Below are 20,295 nucleotides of genomic sequence, written 5' to 3' on the forward strand. Positions count from 1 at the left end.
ACTAATTAGACCGTAGAGTCTTTATCAAACTGAGTGAACACAAAGGTAAAGCAGAGGTGCATGTGCTGAAAAGGAACTTAAGATTATAAAAGTGAAAGAATTAACAGTTGAGAGACGTTATTTCCCATGACATCTAAAATTCTTAACAGAGATGGAGTTTCTCTCTCTCTCTCTATACATATGGCTTACATATCAACTGTTCTTAGTGTATTTATATTTCTACATATATAAGATCTAAGGAACACTTGCAATGACTCTTCATATGTTAATAATATTTGCTTATGCAAGATAGCTGAAATTTCAAAACCCAGTAAGCCTACTACAATTTGTTCAAAATATCACTTTCTCATATGCTCCACGTACTTCAGGAGATTGATTTATTGTTTCTATCCCCCATTTAAAAAAGAAAAAAAGATAGCATGATTACAGCTGTGTTTTGAATTGTTCTGTTAAATTAATAATGTAAATCAGTACTAAGTGGAGCATAAGATACATTCTTTTAGACAGATTTTTTGTTTTAGTCTCTCTGACTTGAAAGTATGTTCACTGGGCATTTTTAGGACCCACTAATGACAAAGATTAGCTCTTTAAAGGGCAGTGGCAGCAAAATGTAGCCAAAGCAATCCAGTGATTAAGCTGCTCATTACAGAAGTGAGAGTGTTTGCATTATTATCTGCACAGCAGAGAGCTGAAATGCATGCAGCAGCTCTGATTTATTTGTTTAGTCTTAACATAAGCAAGTAAGGATGGTTCAAATTGCAGTATTTAACAGACTGCATTGATGGGTCAATACAATATTCCACCGAACTTAAGCTTCAAGCAGAGAAGCGTTATTACCAAAGCCCTTGATTAAAACACCCTTGGTCTTTCCCCTCTGAGTCCAGATCTTACAGCCCCATCCTCCAAACAGGAGTCATGGTCAAACATGGTCATGGTCAGGGTGTCTGGAAGAGCCACTGAAGCTCTCTGCAAGCACAAGAGTCACCAGTACCAAGCCCCAGGTATTTCTGAGGCATCTGCTAATAACTTGGTGAAGTGAAAGAATACACACCTCAGATTTCTACGCGTTGCAGATATTTCTCAGTGTGAGAGTGGGAGTCAAACCTCCTGTTTGGGATTGCTTAAATAAACCGGCAGAGATTTCAGGCAACGGCTGTCTGCAGCCCAGGACCAGTAAACACAGCTCCAGAAGAGCCAGGCGCCCCTCTTGGCCCGTTTGTAGGTGCAGGACGGCGGTGTCGAGGCAGGGCTCAGGGTCAGGAACGGCTGTGGTGCGACTGCCCGATGAGGTAGGGATGCAACCAGGAGCCCTTGGCTGCAGCCACGGCCCTCACCTGACTCAGCTGTGACTGAAGCCTCGCAGCGCCCACCACGCTGAGAGGTCCCGGTGCTCTGAGCAGGGGGATGAGCTGTGGCCAGTACAGGTGGAAGAAAACACAAGCTCATCTTATCTTCTTTTGATTCCCAGAACTTGCAGAGAGCTCTTGAGCTCCGAGCACTCTCCAGGTCACAGCTCTGTGGGAATATTTGGACTGTGCTGGAATTGGGGGTTCGTCTGGGTTTCTTTTCCTTTCCCTTTTATTTCCTTTCCTTTTAATCTAATTGGAATGAATTGGAAGTGCTGCTTAAGGAGAAAATGAGAGTGCAAAACTGGAGAAGCGCCGTAAGTAGGTATATTAATAAACAAGCTCCTAATTTCTTATCTTTGATCGTATTCAGTACTATTTTAAATATTCTCAAAAGAATCACAAACATACAGCATGTCATTTATAAAATCCCCAATGAAGCAATTTAATGCTAAATTAAAGCTGAAACTAGGTAAGCTCAACTCTTGGGATCTTGGGTATTTTCAAAGACTAGAATAGAATCAACACTACCCAAGAACATCGTGTGTTCTTCAGATTTTTAAATATTTATTTCCTAAATTAAATAGGGTAGGTTTAGCTGGTTCTTACAGCTTAGCAGGAAACAATTCCCTTTCCAAGCCAATTGTATATTGACAGTTGGCAACAATGGTTTTACTTTACAAAAAGAGAATGGGAACATAGCCGTGCATTTCCGAAACGCTCCCAGAAAATTTCCTTCGAGAACACGCTCAGTGAAAAGTATACAAACAGGCATTAAACATGAATGTAATTTAATAAACATCCACTCAGCTATATGGTGTGATAAATAGGTAATAAGAATGTAATACAGGCATTGAGCTTTCAGCTTCCGAAGGAGCTGGAAGCTAAAACAATACTACTTTCATTAGACTCCCCTGCCCAGCATCAAGAGCCAATTTCCACCTATTAATATGGATTTCTATTACCTGCCTTGTGAATACTGTTAACCCATTTATCAAGCAAGAAGCCATACTTTTGTCACTTATTACAAGCAGAAGGGGAGCAGAAGGATTGCTAAAGCATGTAACATTAGAGCATCAGATGAAATCATTTGACCTAGAAGATAAAAACATTCCACTTACAGTTAAAATGGAACAAAAAAAAGCCCAGCACTGCTCGTATTACAGCTAATAAGACCTCTTGCACGATCAAATCTTTCCTTGCTGCGTCAGAAGGGAAAAAAAAATATCACTGGCTGCAGACTAACTGTAAACTTGGTGCATGTGTAATTAAACATGCCTCATTGGTTCTCTTGATATGTCAATAGTGGGTAGGAGGAGGTTGATTTAAGTTAAACGACTCAGGTCTTACTGAACATTTGCCCCTTTCTGTGTCCTCTAAGCAAGGCATCATTTAACAGAACAACCTCAGCCAAATATGAGGAGCTTGGAATTAAGTGTTTATTATTCAGATTACAGTGGTGCCCGAAACACGCAAGGCACTTTTCTAAGTGCGGAGAGAGGCGCCAGGACAGATCCCTTTCTCTGCTCCTGATTTACACCGAAACCGAACGTACCCTCCAAGCACGGAGCTGCTCTGCTGCTGCCCTCCCCCAGCAGCCGGGGAGATGAATGGAGGGTCGATGGTGCTATCGCAGAGATGGCAGGCACACATCTATTAATCACCTTTGTTGCTAAACACAGTAAATTCCCACTTCCCCACACTGCCAAAGTCTCCTTGTCCTCACGCCCAGTTCTCAGCTGCAGCGAGCTGCACTCAGCAGCTAATGGGTCCAAATGAGCATTCAGCTTTAGCCCCCTCGTTAACTCACTGCTCATCTTCCTGCTAGGGTGTTAAGATCACAACATTGTTCTTGCTATTCACACTGGATCAGATTATAAAACATGTCTGCTCCTATGCCTATGATACAAGCTCCATGATGCCCACCTCATCCACTTCTTCCGGAGCAATGATCCAGAAGTACTCGTATTCCTCCCATTCTACACATCTCAGCTACAGATACCAAAAATATTTAAGACCTCAATCCACAAGGGAGCAACAGGATCTGGTAAAGCAGCAGAATATGGGCAAAGTTTCCAAAGTTAAAAGACTTAAATTTTCTGGCCTCCATTCAGCAGAGTCATTGAAGATACACGAATTCTTCACCTGGGATGTCCCAGCTTTCCGTGCCTCATCCCCCACCACTGTAACTCAGCAAATCAAGTTTGCTGAAGAAGTACTTCACTTCAGCAGCTCAGTGCTGGTTTACCCCCCTTACCTGGCTGCTCTTGCTTTCATTCAATTTTGTCAAACCACTGGAGTCTGCCAGCCTGTTTCTTTTGGTAAGACCTCTATGCGCCACCCAGCTCTGGCACGGCAGAGGGCTTCCTGCCCCACGTGCAGCCAAGGAACCTCCAAAACTCCTTCCCTTCTCTGAAATCTTGCAGTGATCAGTAAGTTAGAGTTACTCAGAAGCCATCGAGCAATCGGGCTGCTCATTACACTCCTCAATGAAGTTACTACCACGAGTAATTCTCAGTGCAGTCCTACAGGTTGGCCAATCTTACATCCTTTTCAAAGGACTGGAAGAAGTACTGCAGCTCTGTGAAACAGATTTTGACTTCCTCTCATACTCTCAGGTAGCAATTTTATCCTGTATTTCACCTTTCTGTACATTGCAAGTCCACCCATACCCGCTTCTTTCTCAGTGGTCCTTTAATCCTTTCCTGTTCATGCTGCAGCTCAGAACAAGGACGGGGGCATTGCTATAAGCCATGTACCTGGGAGGCTCTGTCAATATGCATGTGTCGTACAAGGAAGAAACATATTTCTGCTGAAGAAGAATCAGAAGTTGGGGTCAGACGTTTTATATTTTAGTCAGATTTTGATAAGACATATTAGGGATTCATAGGGCTTTTATCATTTTCAACAGCAAGAGGATTAGACCCTACGCTGACAAGAGCAAGAGCATAAATTGTTAAAAGAAATATGCGCCACACTGAAATACAGTAAAGGACCCGAAAGACATAACATACTGTCTGATAAAAACATTATAAGCACTTTCAAATTCAACCCAGTGGTGACTTGCCGAGTCAGTGGTTCATTTGTCTGGCAGAGCCAAAATGACAATGACTCCTATTCTAACGCTCAGAAATGCAACAGAAGTGCAAAGGGAAGCCGTGATTTAAACCGTGGCCTTACACAGCAGCAGGGGTTCAAGCTATGGATAATATAGTGATGCTCAGGCCGCAGGATGGAAAGAAACAGTAATAATCTTTATTGGGATTCAAAAATTTTATCCAGCAAGCTCGCAATATTGATGAAAAGACTCAAGGCTCAACTTAAAAAAACAGGGTTTTTGTTGTTGTTGGGGTTTTTTTTTTCCAAATGCAAGGAAATACAAAGATATTTGACTCGGTAATAACAACAATCTCTGCCCTGTTTGAAGAAAGATCCCAAAACCATAAAGCATCTCAGTATATCTTTCATCCCCCTAAAATATTCAGAGCGCTGCAAATGTGTTACGAACTAAATGACTTTTTGTACTGAACTTCTAAAACCCTTGACTTTTAATAAGGTCGTGCATCATTTGATTTTAATTACAGATTTTTTTTTTTATCCCTTAAATTTGACTAAAAATGATGTGATTTACAAAGCAAACAAGCCAGTTAAACAAAGCTAATTAAATTCACTAGAGACAGCCTTGCTTTTCCCCTCAGTGAGTGTTTATTTCAGCTCCCAGTGCTCTGATAGCTCCTGACAGCTTGCTGGGACACAAGAAAGAAGTAGGTCAGGGTAAGCCGGAATCAGCAACAGAGGATCCCATTAGACAGGCTTGTAGGGTAATACAGAGATCGAGGAAGTGTGTGATGTAGTGACAGTGTTAGAGACACATAACAAACAGCCTGAGGACAGCCTCCAGCAGAACTGGTACATTTATCTTCTCTGTGTTATAATGACCCCTCATACAGCTTATCCAGTTTGTGATTTCTCATACGGGAGGTGCTGTACAAACCTCACGACAAAAACACGCTGATGGTTTGCGAGCCGCAGCCGAGCCAGAGCCAGCGCTGGCTGAGCTCCCCTCCTGCCCAGCCCCTGCCTTGGGGTCCGGAGCCCGGCAGCTCGCAGGGGCCAGCAGCCTCCACGCACGCAGGATCTGTCCCCTCACTTCAGCTGGGAATGCAGCGAGGAATCGCGCTGCACGCACAGATCAAAGGAGAATGAGACGGTTTTCTTCTAACCCGCTTCTAAAACATTACACTGATGATCACGGTTGAGGCGCCTACGCCGGACCTGAAAATACCAAGCTCCCCCATAGCAAGAAAAGCTGCTGGGGCAGTTGGGGAGCGCAGCAAACCTGCGTTAAGGGGCAAAAAATACGTCTGCTTTTTACTCGGCTGTTGGCTGAGGGCTCCCCATGAATCCACCACCCGGTTCCTACGTCCATCCGACCTGGCAGGAGGGTTGGGTGTAACTCCCCATACCACAGCATCACTGCCTTTGGGAGCAGCTACTGGCAGACAAGAGAGGCTAAGGAACCTGTGGTTTCTGCTGGCTTTTGTGGCTGGGATCACTGCGTAATGAAGAAACATCAGCAGAACCAGGGAGGAGAACAAAACCCAAGTGATCAATGTAAAATACAAAATGTTTTGTGTTTCTACTACTGCATCAGGGGTTTTTTTAGTGAAAAGTGTATTTTCACTGGATATGTCTATACACCTGGACACTTGCTAATGAAACTCTTCCCTCCCGAAAGCAAGGATAAGTGTATTTTTTGTTAAGTGCCTTGGCAATAAGAGCAGAAAACACAGCATCACCAACTCTGCAGTGTAATATTAAATCAGAGGCAAGTGGAACAGCAGAGCTCTAACACTCCTTGTTCTCACGACTACTGCTCACGCCATTAAAAGTTCAAAGCCTCTCCCACCGTCTCCGGCAGCGCTGTACATACCCCAAACATTTCAATTATGAGAGTCGATTCCTCAGGGTTGCACACACAGCCAGGAGATTCTCCCCAACTCCGAACTGTGCGGCTTACATTAAAAAGAGAGCTTGAGCGTGCGCTCTCTCAGAAAATAGGTACGTTTGACAGGAACAATTTAAACTGCCATGGGCATAAACAAACACAAATGGAGAATGTTGTTTTATTTTGTTCAGAGCTCGAAACGTTCACTTTGCTTAGAGACCTCTCCAGCATCCACTTGACTTGAAGTACCTGAGTGACTCGGTTTTCAGAAATGATGGAGTCTGTACAGATAAAGCAGCCCTGCGTTATTTCAGCCTAATTTTTGTCGCTCCGACTCCGTTTTCATGTTTATTCAATAAGAGTGCATCGCGTTCAGCATTTTATCCCCTTCTTTGTTTCTGGTGACAAGTCTTTCCACAATGCAATCCATCTCCTGTGCTCGCAGCGCTTCCTGCTCTTCAGGGGCTCACGCTATTTGGTCGCTTGCACCCACCCATTACAACACAACACAACACAACACAACACAGCCCTTTCCTGCGATTTTTACTTAAGCAGACGGCTCCCCTGCGTTCACAGAGGTTTTGTCTGAGTGTCGCCTATCTGAGCATCGAGGTAAAATCCCTACCCCGCTAAAAGTCCTCGAGAAAAACACGCGTGTCCTAACGAAAATATGCATTAAGATAAAAGCATTAAAATAAAGGAAGACAATAAGAACGATCAGAGCAGCACTGCCTGCAAGGAAGGAAGGAAGCTTTTAACAGCATTAAAATATAAAATTGATTTGTACACATATTTGATAAAAATCAATACAATTAGCAAGTAACTGAATACTAGAAAGGGAAATTGATTGCTCGAGGGCCCAGAGGACTCAGGGCAATCAGTCCATTCTTCTAGCTCCTCCACTCTTAATAAAAATTTACTTTTTCATAATCCTGCCTGAACTCTTTGCCCATTAATAACGCTGCTAAATAGCTCTTCTTTTAGCACTATTATTGCAGACCTGCTTGAATTACATCTAGAGGCAGTTTCGAGTGGCATGTCCTGGCCATTCTGCTATCTGCAGCGCAAACCTCCAAGCAACAGCATAAAAGAAACCGGCTAATGAACGGGAGCACAGGAACACTTGAGAAGAGCTTATAAAATTAAGTACCAAAGTTTAAATAAACGGATTACCATAGAATTGATTTGCTACGTCAATTTGGTCAGCTTTTGCTGATACATCATTCCTTCCTCAAAGGAGAAGAGGCACCGTTTCGAAACAACTAATTAAACATTTTGAACCATGGCCTTACGAGGGGAGCAGGGCTGCACTGCTCTGCTCTCCTGCCTCCCTTCTCTCACCGAGTGATCCCTCACCACAGTGTAAAATCATTATTCCATGTGAAACAGGAGAACAAATGTATAGTGAAATCTAGACTAAATGAAGTGGCTTCAACAGCCGCCCTCTCTGATCAGACTCCAGTTTCAGGCAAGGGCATCTTCTCTTCCTTCATTAAGGTGTGACTGGAGGAACCAAAATGCAGTTGCTCTTCCTCCCGGCTCGGCCTCCCCAGGTGAGGATTTCCATCCCAGTCAGGCGGCTGCACAATCTGATAGAGGGTGCACACAACTCGTACGCATCTACAGACGAGGTTTCTCTTTCAAAAGCTCAGATGACTTCTCCGATAAGAACTTTCTCAAATGTTTTGTCCACTGACTCATCTTGATAGAAAGCTCTTTAAACCAAAAGCTACCTTTGGGCCCTAACCTGAGCTGAATAAAAGTCATCTATGCACCTCATCATGTTCAGTCCAGCAAAACCTCTTTTACTCCAGAAATCTCAACACTTAAGTCTCCAGTGCTCCAGCTGGACCGGTGACTAAACTGGGCCATTTTATCAGCCTAAGAAAGAGTCCATGGATGCTTTGCAACCCAAGCAGCAGTCTGTGGTAATGCCACTGTAAGGGTGGATGCGGGACTGCAGTGCCAAGGGAGGTGAACAGGCATCACCCAGCAGGGCACCGGCATCAGTGCCACAGATGCGGCTGCAACATCTGCTAAGTTGTTGCACGAAATTCTCACCGTGTTACACAGAATCACAGAATCGCTCGGTTGGAAAAGCCCTCTGAGATCATCACGTCCAACCGTGCCTGTCTACCCCCTAAACCATATCCTTAAGTATCTTGTCTACCCGCTCTTTAAACACATCCAGGCCTGTTCCAGCTTCTTCCTCAAAAGTTTGTCCTGCTGCTGCTTCTTACAAAGAAGAGACATTAGTCTGGACACAGAAACAGAAACCAGAAATTACAGTTTCAGAGCTGGCCTTCTTTGTAGCCATGACCAAACTACTTGAATCTCTTTGCTGCAGTTTCCCCTTTATTAATGAAGCAGAGACAGTAAAACTTATTTCACCTAACTCATGCATCTTTCGTGAAGACGAAATGCTTGTTCTGTGTAAAGTACTTGGAAGATTAAAGGCATCAAGTCAATCTCAGTCATAGTCACCACATCTACCAACAGGATCTCCAGTACGCAGATTTGGATCCGTGTTTGAAGAGTCTGGCTTTGTGCAATTCAGGAACTATGCTTTCCTGGAGTAGCAGAGCTGAATTAAAGCTAATCAAGAATTCCCGTGTTAATTGTCCTTCTAGCCTTCAGAAGATCATAAGAAGGACGATGCTCCCATTTCAAAAGACAGCACAGTGCCACAGAATGTATTACCTCAAACTGGCTGAAGCCCATTGGACTGGATGATCTTTTGAGGTCCCTTCCAATCCCTAACGTTCTGTGATTCTGTGAGAAAACGATAGGAGTTAATACACCGACATTCATCTTAGAGCACTTGTAAATCAACTCCTATTCAATAAAGAGATGCCGAGTGACTCATTCTCTCTACTTGTGAAAAAGCTCTCAGAGAGAACCAAAGAATCTTTCACTTTCCTGGTTGCCTTTGTAAACACTGAATTATATCTCCCGACTTCAGAGAACCTACAGTGCTTCAGAGCCAGCTGTAAAAGTGAACACTGCTGTCTTAGGTTGGCAGAGCCCAAGGCCACCTTAAGACCCCAAATTTCTGTTAAAGGAGAGATGGGAAAAACAGCAGCAGCTCAGCTGATCTGAACCAGCTTTGCAGGCACAGCAAGGCACACTGATCTTCTGCAGATGTGCCCGTGGGGCTGGCCCGGGAGAGGCTGGCAGTGCTGCTCTGGGCACTTCTGCTGTTCGACACGGGTCAAGTGCCAGATAATTTACTTAACATCTTAAGCAACTTCTGCAACTCAAACTTAGCTCACGTAACCATAGTAGGATCGCCAGGTGAAAGTGGTCTTCACTATTTCTGCCTGAACCACGGGATGTACACGAGAAGGACAGCAGCACAGACACACCTTGACTTCTGTCCCAGTGTCAGCGCTGGCTGAAAGCCCAGCAGCATGGACCGTGGCCGCACACCCAACAGCAGTTGTGTGCTTCGGTCAGCTGTGCGGTAGCTGGGCTGCCCAAAGAAAAATCCTGCTAACAAAATAAAGCAAACAAACACACACCCGTGATCCCAGGGCAATCAGAGCTGTGCAGCCCCAGCGCCGTGCCTGCTCCCTGCCGCACCTCTGCCTGCCTCTGAAGAGGTGACACGGGGTGAGTTTCCAGGAGCATCTCTTCACCGCTGCTAAGAGAGTCCAGTTTCTCCAGTGGAGCAACCACGACACAGGTATGAAAGCAACAGTACAGGGGACAAAAACAAGAGTTGCAAACTTAAAAAAGACAACAGAGAGAAAGCAAGCACTGTCTGTAAGTCAGCATTGAAGGAGCACAGGATGAGGCTGCACACAGCAAACACTGCTTGAGTGGAAGCAATAGGAGCTGCTGGACCTGGCAGACCAGGCACATGAGGGATGCCAGCCCTCCCAAGGTGGGCTTGAACCTGCTGTGCCTCCATCCTCCTCCCCTCAAGATACCTGCCTGGCTTCCTCGGCTCTCCCTCTGCCTCCTTGGCTTTGTCCTCTCTTCAGTCCCAGCCCGTCCAAGCCTGTCCCAGCCCGTCCCTGCTCTCTCTCCCCTACCATTACCTCCTCGTACTTTGGATCTCTTCACATCTACACCCCCAGATCTCTGCTTCTCCATCGGCGGTTCGGGCAGCACAAGCCCGGCTTGTGCCTGCGGTGCTGGTCCAGCTCCTCGCTGGGATGCAGCCGTACGCATAAACAAACAAATTACACTGCAGACACAGAGCTATGCTCGAAAAGGAAATGACCACTGGATGTTATTGCTTAACCTTTCTTAATAATGAACATGTATTTCTTGAAAATGTATGCCACATAATCCTTTTGGCATTGCAAACATGTGCAACAGAAGGGTAATTGAAGTTAGTCAAGCCCTAACCTCCACATGAAGTTTAACAGTTTGCTTCACTACATTTTGGGTAGCAGATGGCAAAGCAGTCAATGGTACATTTTCTGCCTATACCTGTTTCTGTTTCGGGTGTGAATACCAAAGAAGGGACATCCACTGGACTAGCTGGAAAGTGGATGACCCTTTTAAATCCTGAAATGGTAGTCAAATAGTTACCAAAATAGCTGCTCAAAAGGGAGGACTTGGGGACAGCCAGAATTGGTCATGTACCCACTAGTTTGCCGTTACTGCCATTCTTAGATATGATAAAATTAAAGCTACAGGCTGACTTCCAGTAATTAATACGCGCTTCATCTGCACAAGTACCAACACCCAAAATCAGCTCCATGCTGGTGAGCGGTAGGGCTTTTCTTACACAACAGCACTTGACACTGTTGCTGTAGCTCACAGTATTTCTACGCACGCTGTCCTTACAAATGGCTCCAGGCTGTTTGTAGCCTGGCATGCAGGCATCAGAAAGCAGTGCAAGCGGCTAATTTGGATTTCAAGCTGCCTCTGTGGACAGCCACTCAAATGTTTGATTTCTCGATAGATTTTTGGGGGCGAGGGTAGGGGGAGAGAAGAGCTGACAAGAATTTGTAGATGATGTGTAGAGCCAGGGCGGTTTTAAAGAAAGGACAATTGAGAGTGCCCAAGTCAAGATTTTCCCAGGTATCTTAGAGTGACTGGGAAGCAAGGGGGTGAGCGATAAACAGTCAAGATTTTCATAATTCATAACCAACAGAAGACACACACTTCTCCTTCAACACACAGAGCGCACCCCCCAGCATGCAATTAATGGTGGTGCGTACAGTGAGCACACTTACACTGACTGCCTGGTCCAACAGCCACGGCTGCCCCCGAGCATTTCTGGAAGTAGAATTTCTGCTGCAGCACCGTGCAGAAATGTTTCCCATTTATTAACTTGTTTGGTTTTGATTGTTGGATCGGTTCCCCATTCCCAAGGCTCTCCGATTTATTCTTTTAGCTTAACACTATGAAGTAATCAAATCACTGCTTTACAGCTGACAGACCGTAGAAGCCCTGCAGGGGAGGGGAGAGTGGCATCACAAGAAACATCTACGTTTTCTCTTACATCCTTCGCACTTGCCCTAAACTTTAGATTTGACTCATCTGTATCTCTGGAATTCAAGCATATTGAACTTTAACTGACATGAGAAGTTATTCGAGGATGCAGGACCTTTCACTTGAAATTAAGGCTGATCTACCTTCTGGGATCAGGGGCCAAGATTCACTTCGCATAAAGACTAAAAAGCCCGAACGTGCTCTCCTTCTGCTTCGAGTCAAACACAAGTGTTGCTGCAACCAAGAAAACATCCTTCCAACGCTACGTAAAGTTCAAACCAAGCAATCCATAAATAAGAGGAGGAGATGAGATGGAGGATTCACACATGCCGCTGTGCCCTTCCATCAAATGTGTAGAATAGGGAAGAACAGGAAGACAAAGGAGATGGCTCCAGGAGTCAAGATTAATATGGAAACTGAGAAAAAGGGCACGTCTTTGGTTAGACTTTGACTGTGTCTGTTCAGTACAGTTTATTTTCAGCTTTACGCAAGGCGATATTAGAAAACGCTCAGCACACGACCCTTGATGTGGAAGACAAAGAGAATTTTTTTTATTTAGACAAATTCCAATGTCTTTGTCCAATGTTACCCAATGCAAAATTAGAAGGAAATTAGTACTTGCACGGTCCTGTGTGTTTAAAAATAATTTGAATGACCCACTGCTTCAAGTATGGAAAGGGTCCTCTGTTATTAAAGTACAAACATTTTCATTTTAGACTGCACTGACAGGGTAAAGCTCGAAGAAAATCCCCAACATTTTATTTTTTTAATCAAGGAAAACAGCAAAACAAAACTTCATGGAGCCTGTGATCAAAACATCCTACAGAGTTTGGACTTAATACACCAACAATGACAAGCATTTCAGTGCAGTAGCATCCGAACTAGATATTTACTGCTTGGTAGTGAGTAACCCTTTGAAAAGGGAGGAACAAAAATTCCTTTTTAATGAGTCACCATTTGGCAGTCAAGAGATCAAAACCTTTTGCCTGTATTTCTGACTGCAGGATTGTATATACTTGTTTTTTTCAACCCGTGTGATTCTATTTAAATCAACACAAGTTAATTAAAAAATAAGTTAGAGGAACAGGAAAAGTGAAGTCCTTAAAAGTCCCTGACCATCAGCACGATCTACCTATTGGGTTGCTGAAATACTGGAAGAATTCAGAAATTAATAATATAATTATCATTAAACCAGTGAAAATGTTTACATACTAAATGTTACATAGTGATGTACAGGGAAAAAGCTTCCTGTGTGTGAATGGGACTGTGCGTGACAAATGCATTCATACAATATTCATTTGTTTACCTTTGCCCAAAACTTAACCCGTGAAGATCTGTGACTGAGAATGAAAGATTAAAGCATATCCCTGAGAGTAGATGCCACTTCTGACTGTAAGTGGCCCTGCTCTGGCAGGGGTTGGACTGGATGATCTTTTGAGGTCCCTTCCAACTCCCAACATTCTGTGATCCTGGGATTCTGGGATCAAACTCCAAAGTTTCAGCAAAAAGGAGGATACTATGATGTGATGTCAGGGGAAAAAAATAAATCCACCTGGATTGGCATTATAGCCAAAGCAAAGAAATAAAAGTTTCATTCACGCTGAGGGGGTCTTAGAGTAAGATGTACCTGTCTTTATTTTAAATATAATTTCCAACCACATGAAAAGTCCCCAAAGGCCTCAGCTAGAAACAAGCAGTTATGGTATACATAATATTTAACTAGTTAACCTTCACACTACGAATCCCTTAAGGGAAAGCACCACAGCTGACAGTTGGAAAAATAAGAACCTAGGAACTATTTACTCCAAAAATTGCCTCCACCTCTGGAGGCCTGTGGGGCTACAGATATTCAGACACTCTGAAAAAATCTGACAGTTTTGAAATTAGAGTAGGCATCATTTGGGTTTGGCTTCTACCTCAGGAGATCTCCAGATTTTTATATGAAAACTCATACCCACAAAAATTTGAGCAGGGACCTACAAGTCACTCCACACAGCGATCAAACAGCCATCAGCAAAAGCATCTCCATACGTTACTGTCAGCTCGCTGAACCATCCCGTCTCCTACATCAGTTAATCCTAATTTATGTTCAATTTACTTGTAGATTGGAAGTTATTAAAGTAAATAACTACGGTAACTGGTTACCGTTTCAGAACTGAGAGAACTGAAGAAACAATCCAGAGAAATAACCTGATCTACTACTGTAAAGAGAATCAATCACCCATCTCCTGCCATTAGGCCCTTTGGCAATCCTGTGTCACCGTTGTCACGAGCCTCGATAACGCCGCCACATTAATTCTCCTTTTGAGAAAGGGACTACAAGATCTGACTCCGTATCTGCGACCTGCGTGACCCTGGGGAATCCTGGGGAAAGTTTCCCATCAGATGCAGTTACAGTTTTGACTGAAGGAGAATTACCGCATTGTGCCCATGCTTTATAACTTGAATGCATGACGCAAAAACACACAACCGATCTTCTCATTCTACTAGAAAGAAATCATCAGCTCATAAGCAACGATTTTGCAGATCCAACCCAATGTGAGAAATCCCATTTTCCGAGTCATTTCAACAAGCCTGCTCAGAAGTGATGGACGTGGGGCAGAAAAAAATGGACAGCTACTGGAAATTTCTCATGTAACACCAGCGCTTCTTTTAAACACATTTATCCCAACTGCAGGTAGGCTGCATTTCCCAATCCACGCCTTCCCAATTCAAAGGGAAAAAACAAAACCCTGTGTTTTAAGTATTACGGAATTCAGAACCGGAAAAGAAGAAAGTCATCCTATGTTTCATAACAGGAACAGACTCCCTGCCTTTCTCCAAGACTACACACCGCTCTCAGCCCAACACGAACCGCGGCACCGCTGATGTCAGTGTGAGAGGCAGGAGAGGACATATGGCCTTTTGTACTGTTCCCAAGATGCAGCGTGTTAAATAAATAAATAAATAAATAACTCATTATCCAGGCTGGAAGAAACCCAAGCCATCCTGAATGTTTGTATATTGCAATCTGCAAGACCTTTATAGAAAAAAAACAACAAACTACTCTCAGACACCTAATCCTGAGCACAAATGGTGGATGGGAGTGAAGCGGAAATCACGCATTATTTTGAGGAAAATGTGCATTATTTGGGGGAAACTTTTGCTGCCACGCTCATTGGAGTGCTTCTCTGTAACTAGATATCATTTCTATTACTGTGGCTATGACTAACGAGTTAACAACACTATTTACACTAGTACTGTTGTATCATTAGAAACAACAAGATTATGTACTTTAATTCTAATGCCAGCACAATTATTTTAACACCAAGTGTGTCAGATCTGACTCTATACCCCCTAAATTAATTTCAGAGTAGTGGCTAAATAAAATGACATACTTCTTTGTGCTTTTGTTATAACACGCTCATGTGCAGCAAACTGTGAAGAAAATGTAGTAATTAGAGGTTAAATTAATCCCTGACAGACAGGCAGCTTAGTAAAGCTGGGCCCTCTTCAGAAAACATAGCATAAAGCTTGCCAGTCTTTCAGAATTAGGCACAAAGAACAGGCGAGATTGGCAAGCCCCTCACCGCTGCAATCCAAGCAAAGACTGGGAACGCTGAAACGTCGGAGCGAGTCTTGGAGCAGCCAATGCGAGCAGGCAGCTCTTGTGACAAATGTGATTTAGAGCTCCAAGCAATTGTTGCTGCAGCCGCTCTAACAGCCTGATCAGGATCAACCACTTGAAATTAAAGGCAGCCTTTTGCACAGAACAGGCTTCCAACCACCGCACAATCAACCTCGAGACATTAATAAAAGCGAACAATGGCATTATATTTCACAACGTAACTAGAAAGTTACCTCGCTGCTGCTGGCTTTAATGCAGGTAATGGACACGGAGCAAAAGTGCTGTGTTATTCTGAAAATGAGAGCTAGGTGCATCTCAGGTAGGTGTAACTCCCAAACCTGCTCGAAGTTCTGAGGTACTTAATTCTAGAGAAAAAGAAACTTCCACAGACATTCAGAAGAAAAACAGTGCGAGACAAAAGAGGAGCCAGACTGTGTTGAGGATATCCAGTGAGCATTTCTTTTTTGTGCTTAAATCCACACAAATACAGCCGGTTATCAGAAGGGGAGGAACCAAAGGTGTCCAAAAAGTGCCCTGGCTTCCCTGCACTGACAAACCCTGGTGCAGAAATTGCCGATGCACCACTGCATCCTCCCCACTTGACTTACGCCTTACCTCCAAAGGTGGATGGTGCACAAAACTGGCTTCCCCCTGGGCTAACACCAATGCCACTCGATAGATTTCCCGCCATGGGGTGAAACAATAATGCAGTTAACACCCTCCCCTGCAGAGGTAATCTATATCATGGCTGCGACAGGCTGGGCCCCCAGCTGTCCCTGCCTGAACGGGAAAGCACAACAGGCAGCTGTGGCTGGATCACCAGGTAAATCCAAAAGAAAAAGAGGAGAAAAAAAAGAAGAAAAGGAAAAATCCTGTATTACAATTAAAGTAAAAGCAAAAGAGGGAGCTTGCGGAGACTGCAGATCAGTGTGGGAGTGCATTAACACCGCCGGTATTTCTGTACTACCCAGATCATCAATTATTAACAAATTAGGACATGCCTGATGGGGTACTTATGTAACGCTGCTTTATCAATAAAACTGCCAAGTCCCTTGCCGGGAAAAGCGGGCGGATTTCAACAAGTCATAATATGAACCTCCCTTTGAACAGGGTATCAGGATGAATTCGGGTTTCCCCATCCTAAGCCCAGCCACCCATTCCCAAAGAGAAATTTTGGTCAGTCCAGCAGCCCCCGCTCGGGGCCCAGGGCGCACCCCAGCCTCCCGTGAGCAGCAGCCCTTTAATCAGGTCAGCGCTTATCAATGGCTCATTGTAGCGATGAGGCGGCGCTCGAGTAAAGGGCCATACGAAATCCCACATCCCCCTGCATCTCCCACGCCTGGGCCCCACTGGCACTCGAGTGGCCCCACAGAAACCGCCTCCCTGGGCACAGCCCACTGGTCCGGCTGGCTGGGCTGTGTGGCAGGAAGGAAAACCACAACTCTTTTCCCTGCTCTACCCTTTGGGCTCAACTGTTCCTCCGCAGGGGCGAAGGGCCGGCTAAAATTCAGCCTGCAGAGACAACAGCCTTCATCCCGCTTCATTTCCATTCGACTGCCTCACACAGGTGAGAGTGAGCTGGGTGGGGGGTACACAACCATCCCCCTTCCCCTCTCAAGGGCCTGAGCCCTTACTTCGAGGATCAAATCTGAGTCTTATCTACTATAAAATGGGAAAGGACTGCTAGGCTGGGCCCTGACAAGAAGAGGACGGGTGTACTGTCCAACCGCCCGGCCTGACAAACACCTTTCAGTTTGCCCAAGATGCACACCAAAGCAAACGGCTTTAAAAAGAGCTCCTGCAACTTTGCAAGTAAATGCTGCACAAAAGTGTTTTCCTCTTGAAGGAAAGCAATGACTTCAATAATGCATTTTCTTCCATTTAAAAGAACAGAAATTATTATCAGTGAGGAGGCTTCCCAAGAGGAATAAAGGCTCTTCAAAGCTCATTTGCATGTGCTCGTTATCCCTCTCTGAGTGCATCGCTCTCTGGTCGCGCAACTGGTGACTCTGAAAACGATGGAGTCGTATCCCAAGAACCATGAGCCCGGCTTATGCTGTCACCCTGAGAAATACTTTCATTTTGAACAGAGCTAACAGGCTGGTCCGGAGCAACCGCAATGAAAAATATCAAGGACACAAAGTGAAACCTTTAACTGACAAAGACTTCAATTTTCTGTGCAAAGCACTAGCAGTAATAATAAAGAAAACGGGAAGGCGAGCGTGATGCAAGCACAGGCTGTTTTGCAAAGTTTCCCTTCAGCTGCTGGCAGCCCTGAAATGGGTGAAAACCGCGTTACTGATCACTGCCTATTCCGCAGGGCTGTTTGGTTGGAGTTTTTTAAGATAAAACAGCATTGTTCTTCTGCTATTTTCACTTAAAACAATACTTCAGCATCTTCCAATATCCAGTCTAATCTGAAACAACACTAATGAGAGTAGTACTGAATGCCTAAGCAGTTTCTCCACGTATTTGTTAAGCAGTTGCCTTTTCGAGTACTCCCCATTTACTGGTGCACAAAACAAAACTTACTATGAGTACACAGCGGTATCAAGCACGCTTGGCATTTTACAGCAATGCTCTGAAGTTCCCCTGTGAAATTACTGGAAAGGAAGGAAGTTCTGCATAATTTTAGCACTCAACATCTGAAAAAATTAGAACAGTCCCAACTGTTCTTTGAGATGTATAAAAGAACAGTTGAAAAACTTACAGTTGACTGGTGCTACCTAGGTTACCCGTCAATGGCATTGAGACTGGTATATTATTAAGAGAGGTGTATGATGGGAATTGGTTTATTGTGCTGATCCATAGTAACCAACTCCTGTTCGTCCATCATTTATCTCCCTCACCAGCGACATATGGGTTTGTCTATTCACACTCTCAGCATTCTCTCTGCTCCAACAAACAGTCAGCCTTTTCTGCTGGGATAAGGAGATTTTTTAGTTACATCCATTATGTGCGTATCAACATTTATGGCAGGAAGATAATTGCCAAAGAGCTCAGGGGGATAAAAGCTCCCTCTGTATAACACAAACCCCCTTAAAAAATCAATATTGATATAAAACAGTTCAACACAAAGCCTTGGTGCGTCTTCTGCTCCCTTCAAGCATGTTCAAAATACTTTTTTCTTTTAACATAGCAAGTAGAACTGGAACATCAGGTAGAAAGCCTTCGTAATGAATTACACTACTGCTCTTCCCATAGAGGAAAAAAACAGCAGCGTACAATATTAATTGTTCCTTAAAGAAGTGAGTGGCAAACGTGTCAGATACAGCGAGGGTTCCTTGGAGAGGTGCCAGCACCATTTAAACTGATTTAGCTATCTCCTGTTTGGAGACCCTACCAATTACTAATGAATCGTAACTTATAGTCACCTTCGCCTAAATGCTGGAAAACGCTGACGCTCAGAAGCAGCCAGCACGAGGGAACAACGAAAACTCGGGGATCCTGCTTTCATCCCTATTTAAGGAGCTCAGAAAACCTTCTACTACTACTCCATCCCCCAGTTTGGATAAACCCATTCGTCACAGCTTCTGCAAGATTTACTTCACTTTCCCATGGCCACGCACTCATAAAAGTTATTTTAAGGCGACTTTCATCAGAGTAGCAAGTAACATAGAACATTTATTGATTAAATGACTGGTAACCAGTGAGTTGCACTATACTTCACCTACAAGATGACTCAGGGATTTTACTTACTGTTATCCTTGCCCTTGTGTTACTTTCTGCCTTCCTAACTTTTGACTCTCATGAAGCCAGTTCCTTGGTCTACCCTGGTCCCACAGTCGCATCCAGACAGGTTAGTGACCATTTAAGTCAGGGTAAGAGCATCAGCCTGACACCTTGGATCATGAACTCTTGCACTAAATCTTCCTGTATGTTCATCTCTGAATGCTACCACATTGTAACAAGGTCAGTAAAAAAACCAAAATAAAACACACCGTATCTATAAAACACTTCTACCTGTATAACAGGAAGCCATATGAAAGAATTTAAATAAACATAACTGCCTCCAATAATTACTAATCCCCCCAAAACCCTTTAATAACTGCTTTAGCTTTAAAAAATCCAGGAGACTCTGCAGGTTCGAACTACTTTGTTACCAAGGACTAAAAGTGAAGCCCTGTAAATATTTGCTTTTCTGATTCTGAAGTATTAGTTAAAAGGATTAAAAACAGAGATGAAAAACCTCAAGTTTTAAAAAAAAACCTTCTGAAAATAAAAAGCTACATTAAATTTGAGCTGCTCAATCCTAAACATTAAACAGCTTTTCACTTGCTAACACGAAAGGAGCTGCTAACTGCATGTTACCTGCCTCACAATATACACTATTTGTTTTTTATCCCTGAGCAACAGACTATTTCCTGGTTGAGTTTAAAAACTCAGTGACGTTCCAATTTCAGCCCACACATGTGTGTCACTGTCAACGTCAGTGGCAGGAAAACATTAGAAGTCACCCCTTGCTAATGCTTTCCTAACATGGAATTTCCTTGTACCTCGCCCCCTAGCCCACCTCCTCCCTTCAGCTGAGAGCATCTTTCCCAAATTGCCTTTTTTTTCCCCTTTCCAACCATATGGCAGAGAGAGAGAACTGGAAATGGTCAGTGCCAGAACGAGATCGCTGCTTTTTTAGGTGCGAGCGTGTAACTTACTCACATCGCTCTGCCCGCCTTTCCCTCGGGGAGCGCGGCCGAGAGGCAGCAGCCCCCGAGCGGGGGAGCGGCTCCCACCATTTGGCTCCCGGCTCCCCCCGCGCCTCCCACCCCCGCGGTTACCCTGCTTGCAGCCAGCTTCTCGCACGGTAACGCACAAAAACGTGTCCCGGCGGGTAGCCCGGTTTGGGGGTGGCGGGGATAAGCCGCAGGCGCGGTCGCAAAGCCCCCGCTTAGCCGGGGGATGCCCGTGCGCCCGATCAGGTGCCCGGGGCTGGGAGCGACGGGGGG

The 20,295-nt window shown here is 44.4% G+C and overlaps 1 protein-coding gene across 1 annotated transcript in view; it reads right to left on the minus strand.

Annotated features, from left to right (window-relative positions):
- MAMLD1 (mastermind-like domain containing 1) overlaps positions 1 to 10,392 on the minus strand; it is a 70,144-nt gene extending 59,752 nt beyond the window's left edge. The window contains exons 1-2 of the mRNA XM_010180913.1: positions 10,338 to 10,392; positions 9,877 to 10,022 (exon numbers count right to left, since the gene is read on the minus strand). Of these exons, the coding sequence (XP_010179215.1) occupies positions 9,877 to 10,022; positions 10,338 to 10,392 (201 nt within the window). The remainder of the gene's footprint in view (positions 1 to 9,876; positions 10,023 to 10,337) is intronic.
- Positions 10,393 to 20,295: the final 9,903 nt, after the last annotated feature.

This window comes from Mesitornis unicolor, unplaced genomic scaffold, assembly GCF_000695765.1.
Source record: "Mesitornis unicolor isolate BGI_N332 unplaced genomic scaffold, ASM69576v1 scaffold3453, whole genome shotgun sequence".
Classification (NCBI taxonomy): Eukaryota; Metazoa; Chordata; class Aves; order Mesitornithiformes; family Mesitornithidae; genus Mesitornis; species Mesitornis unicolor.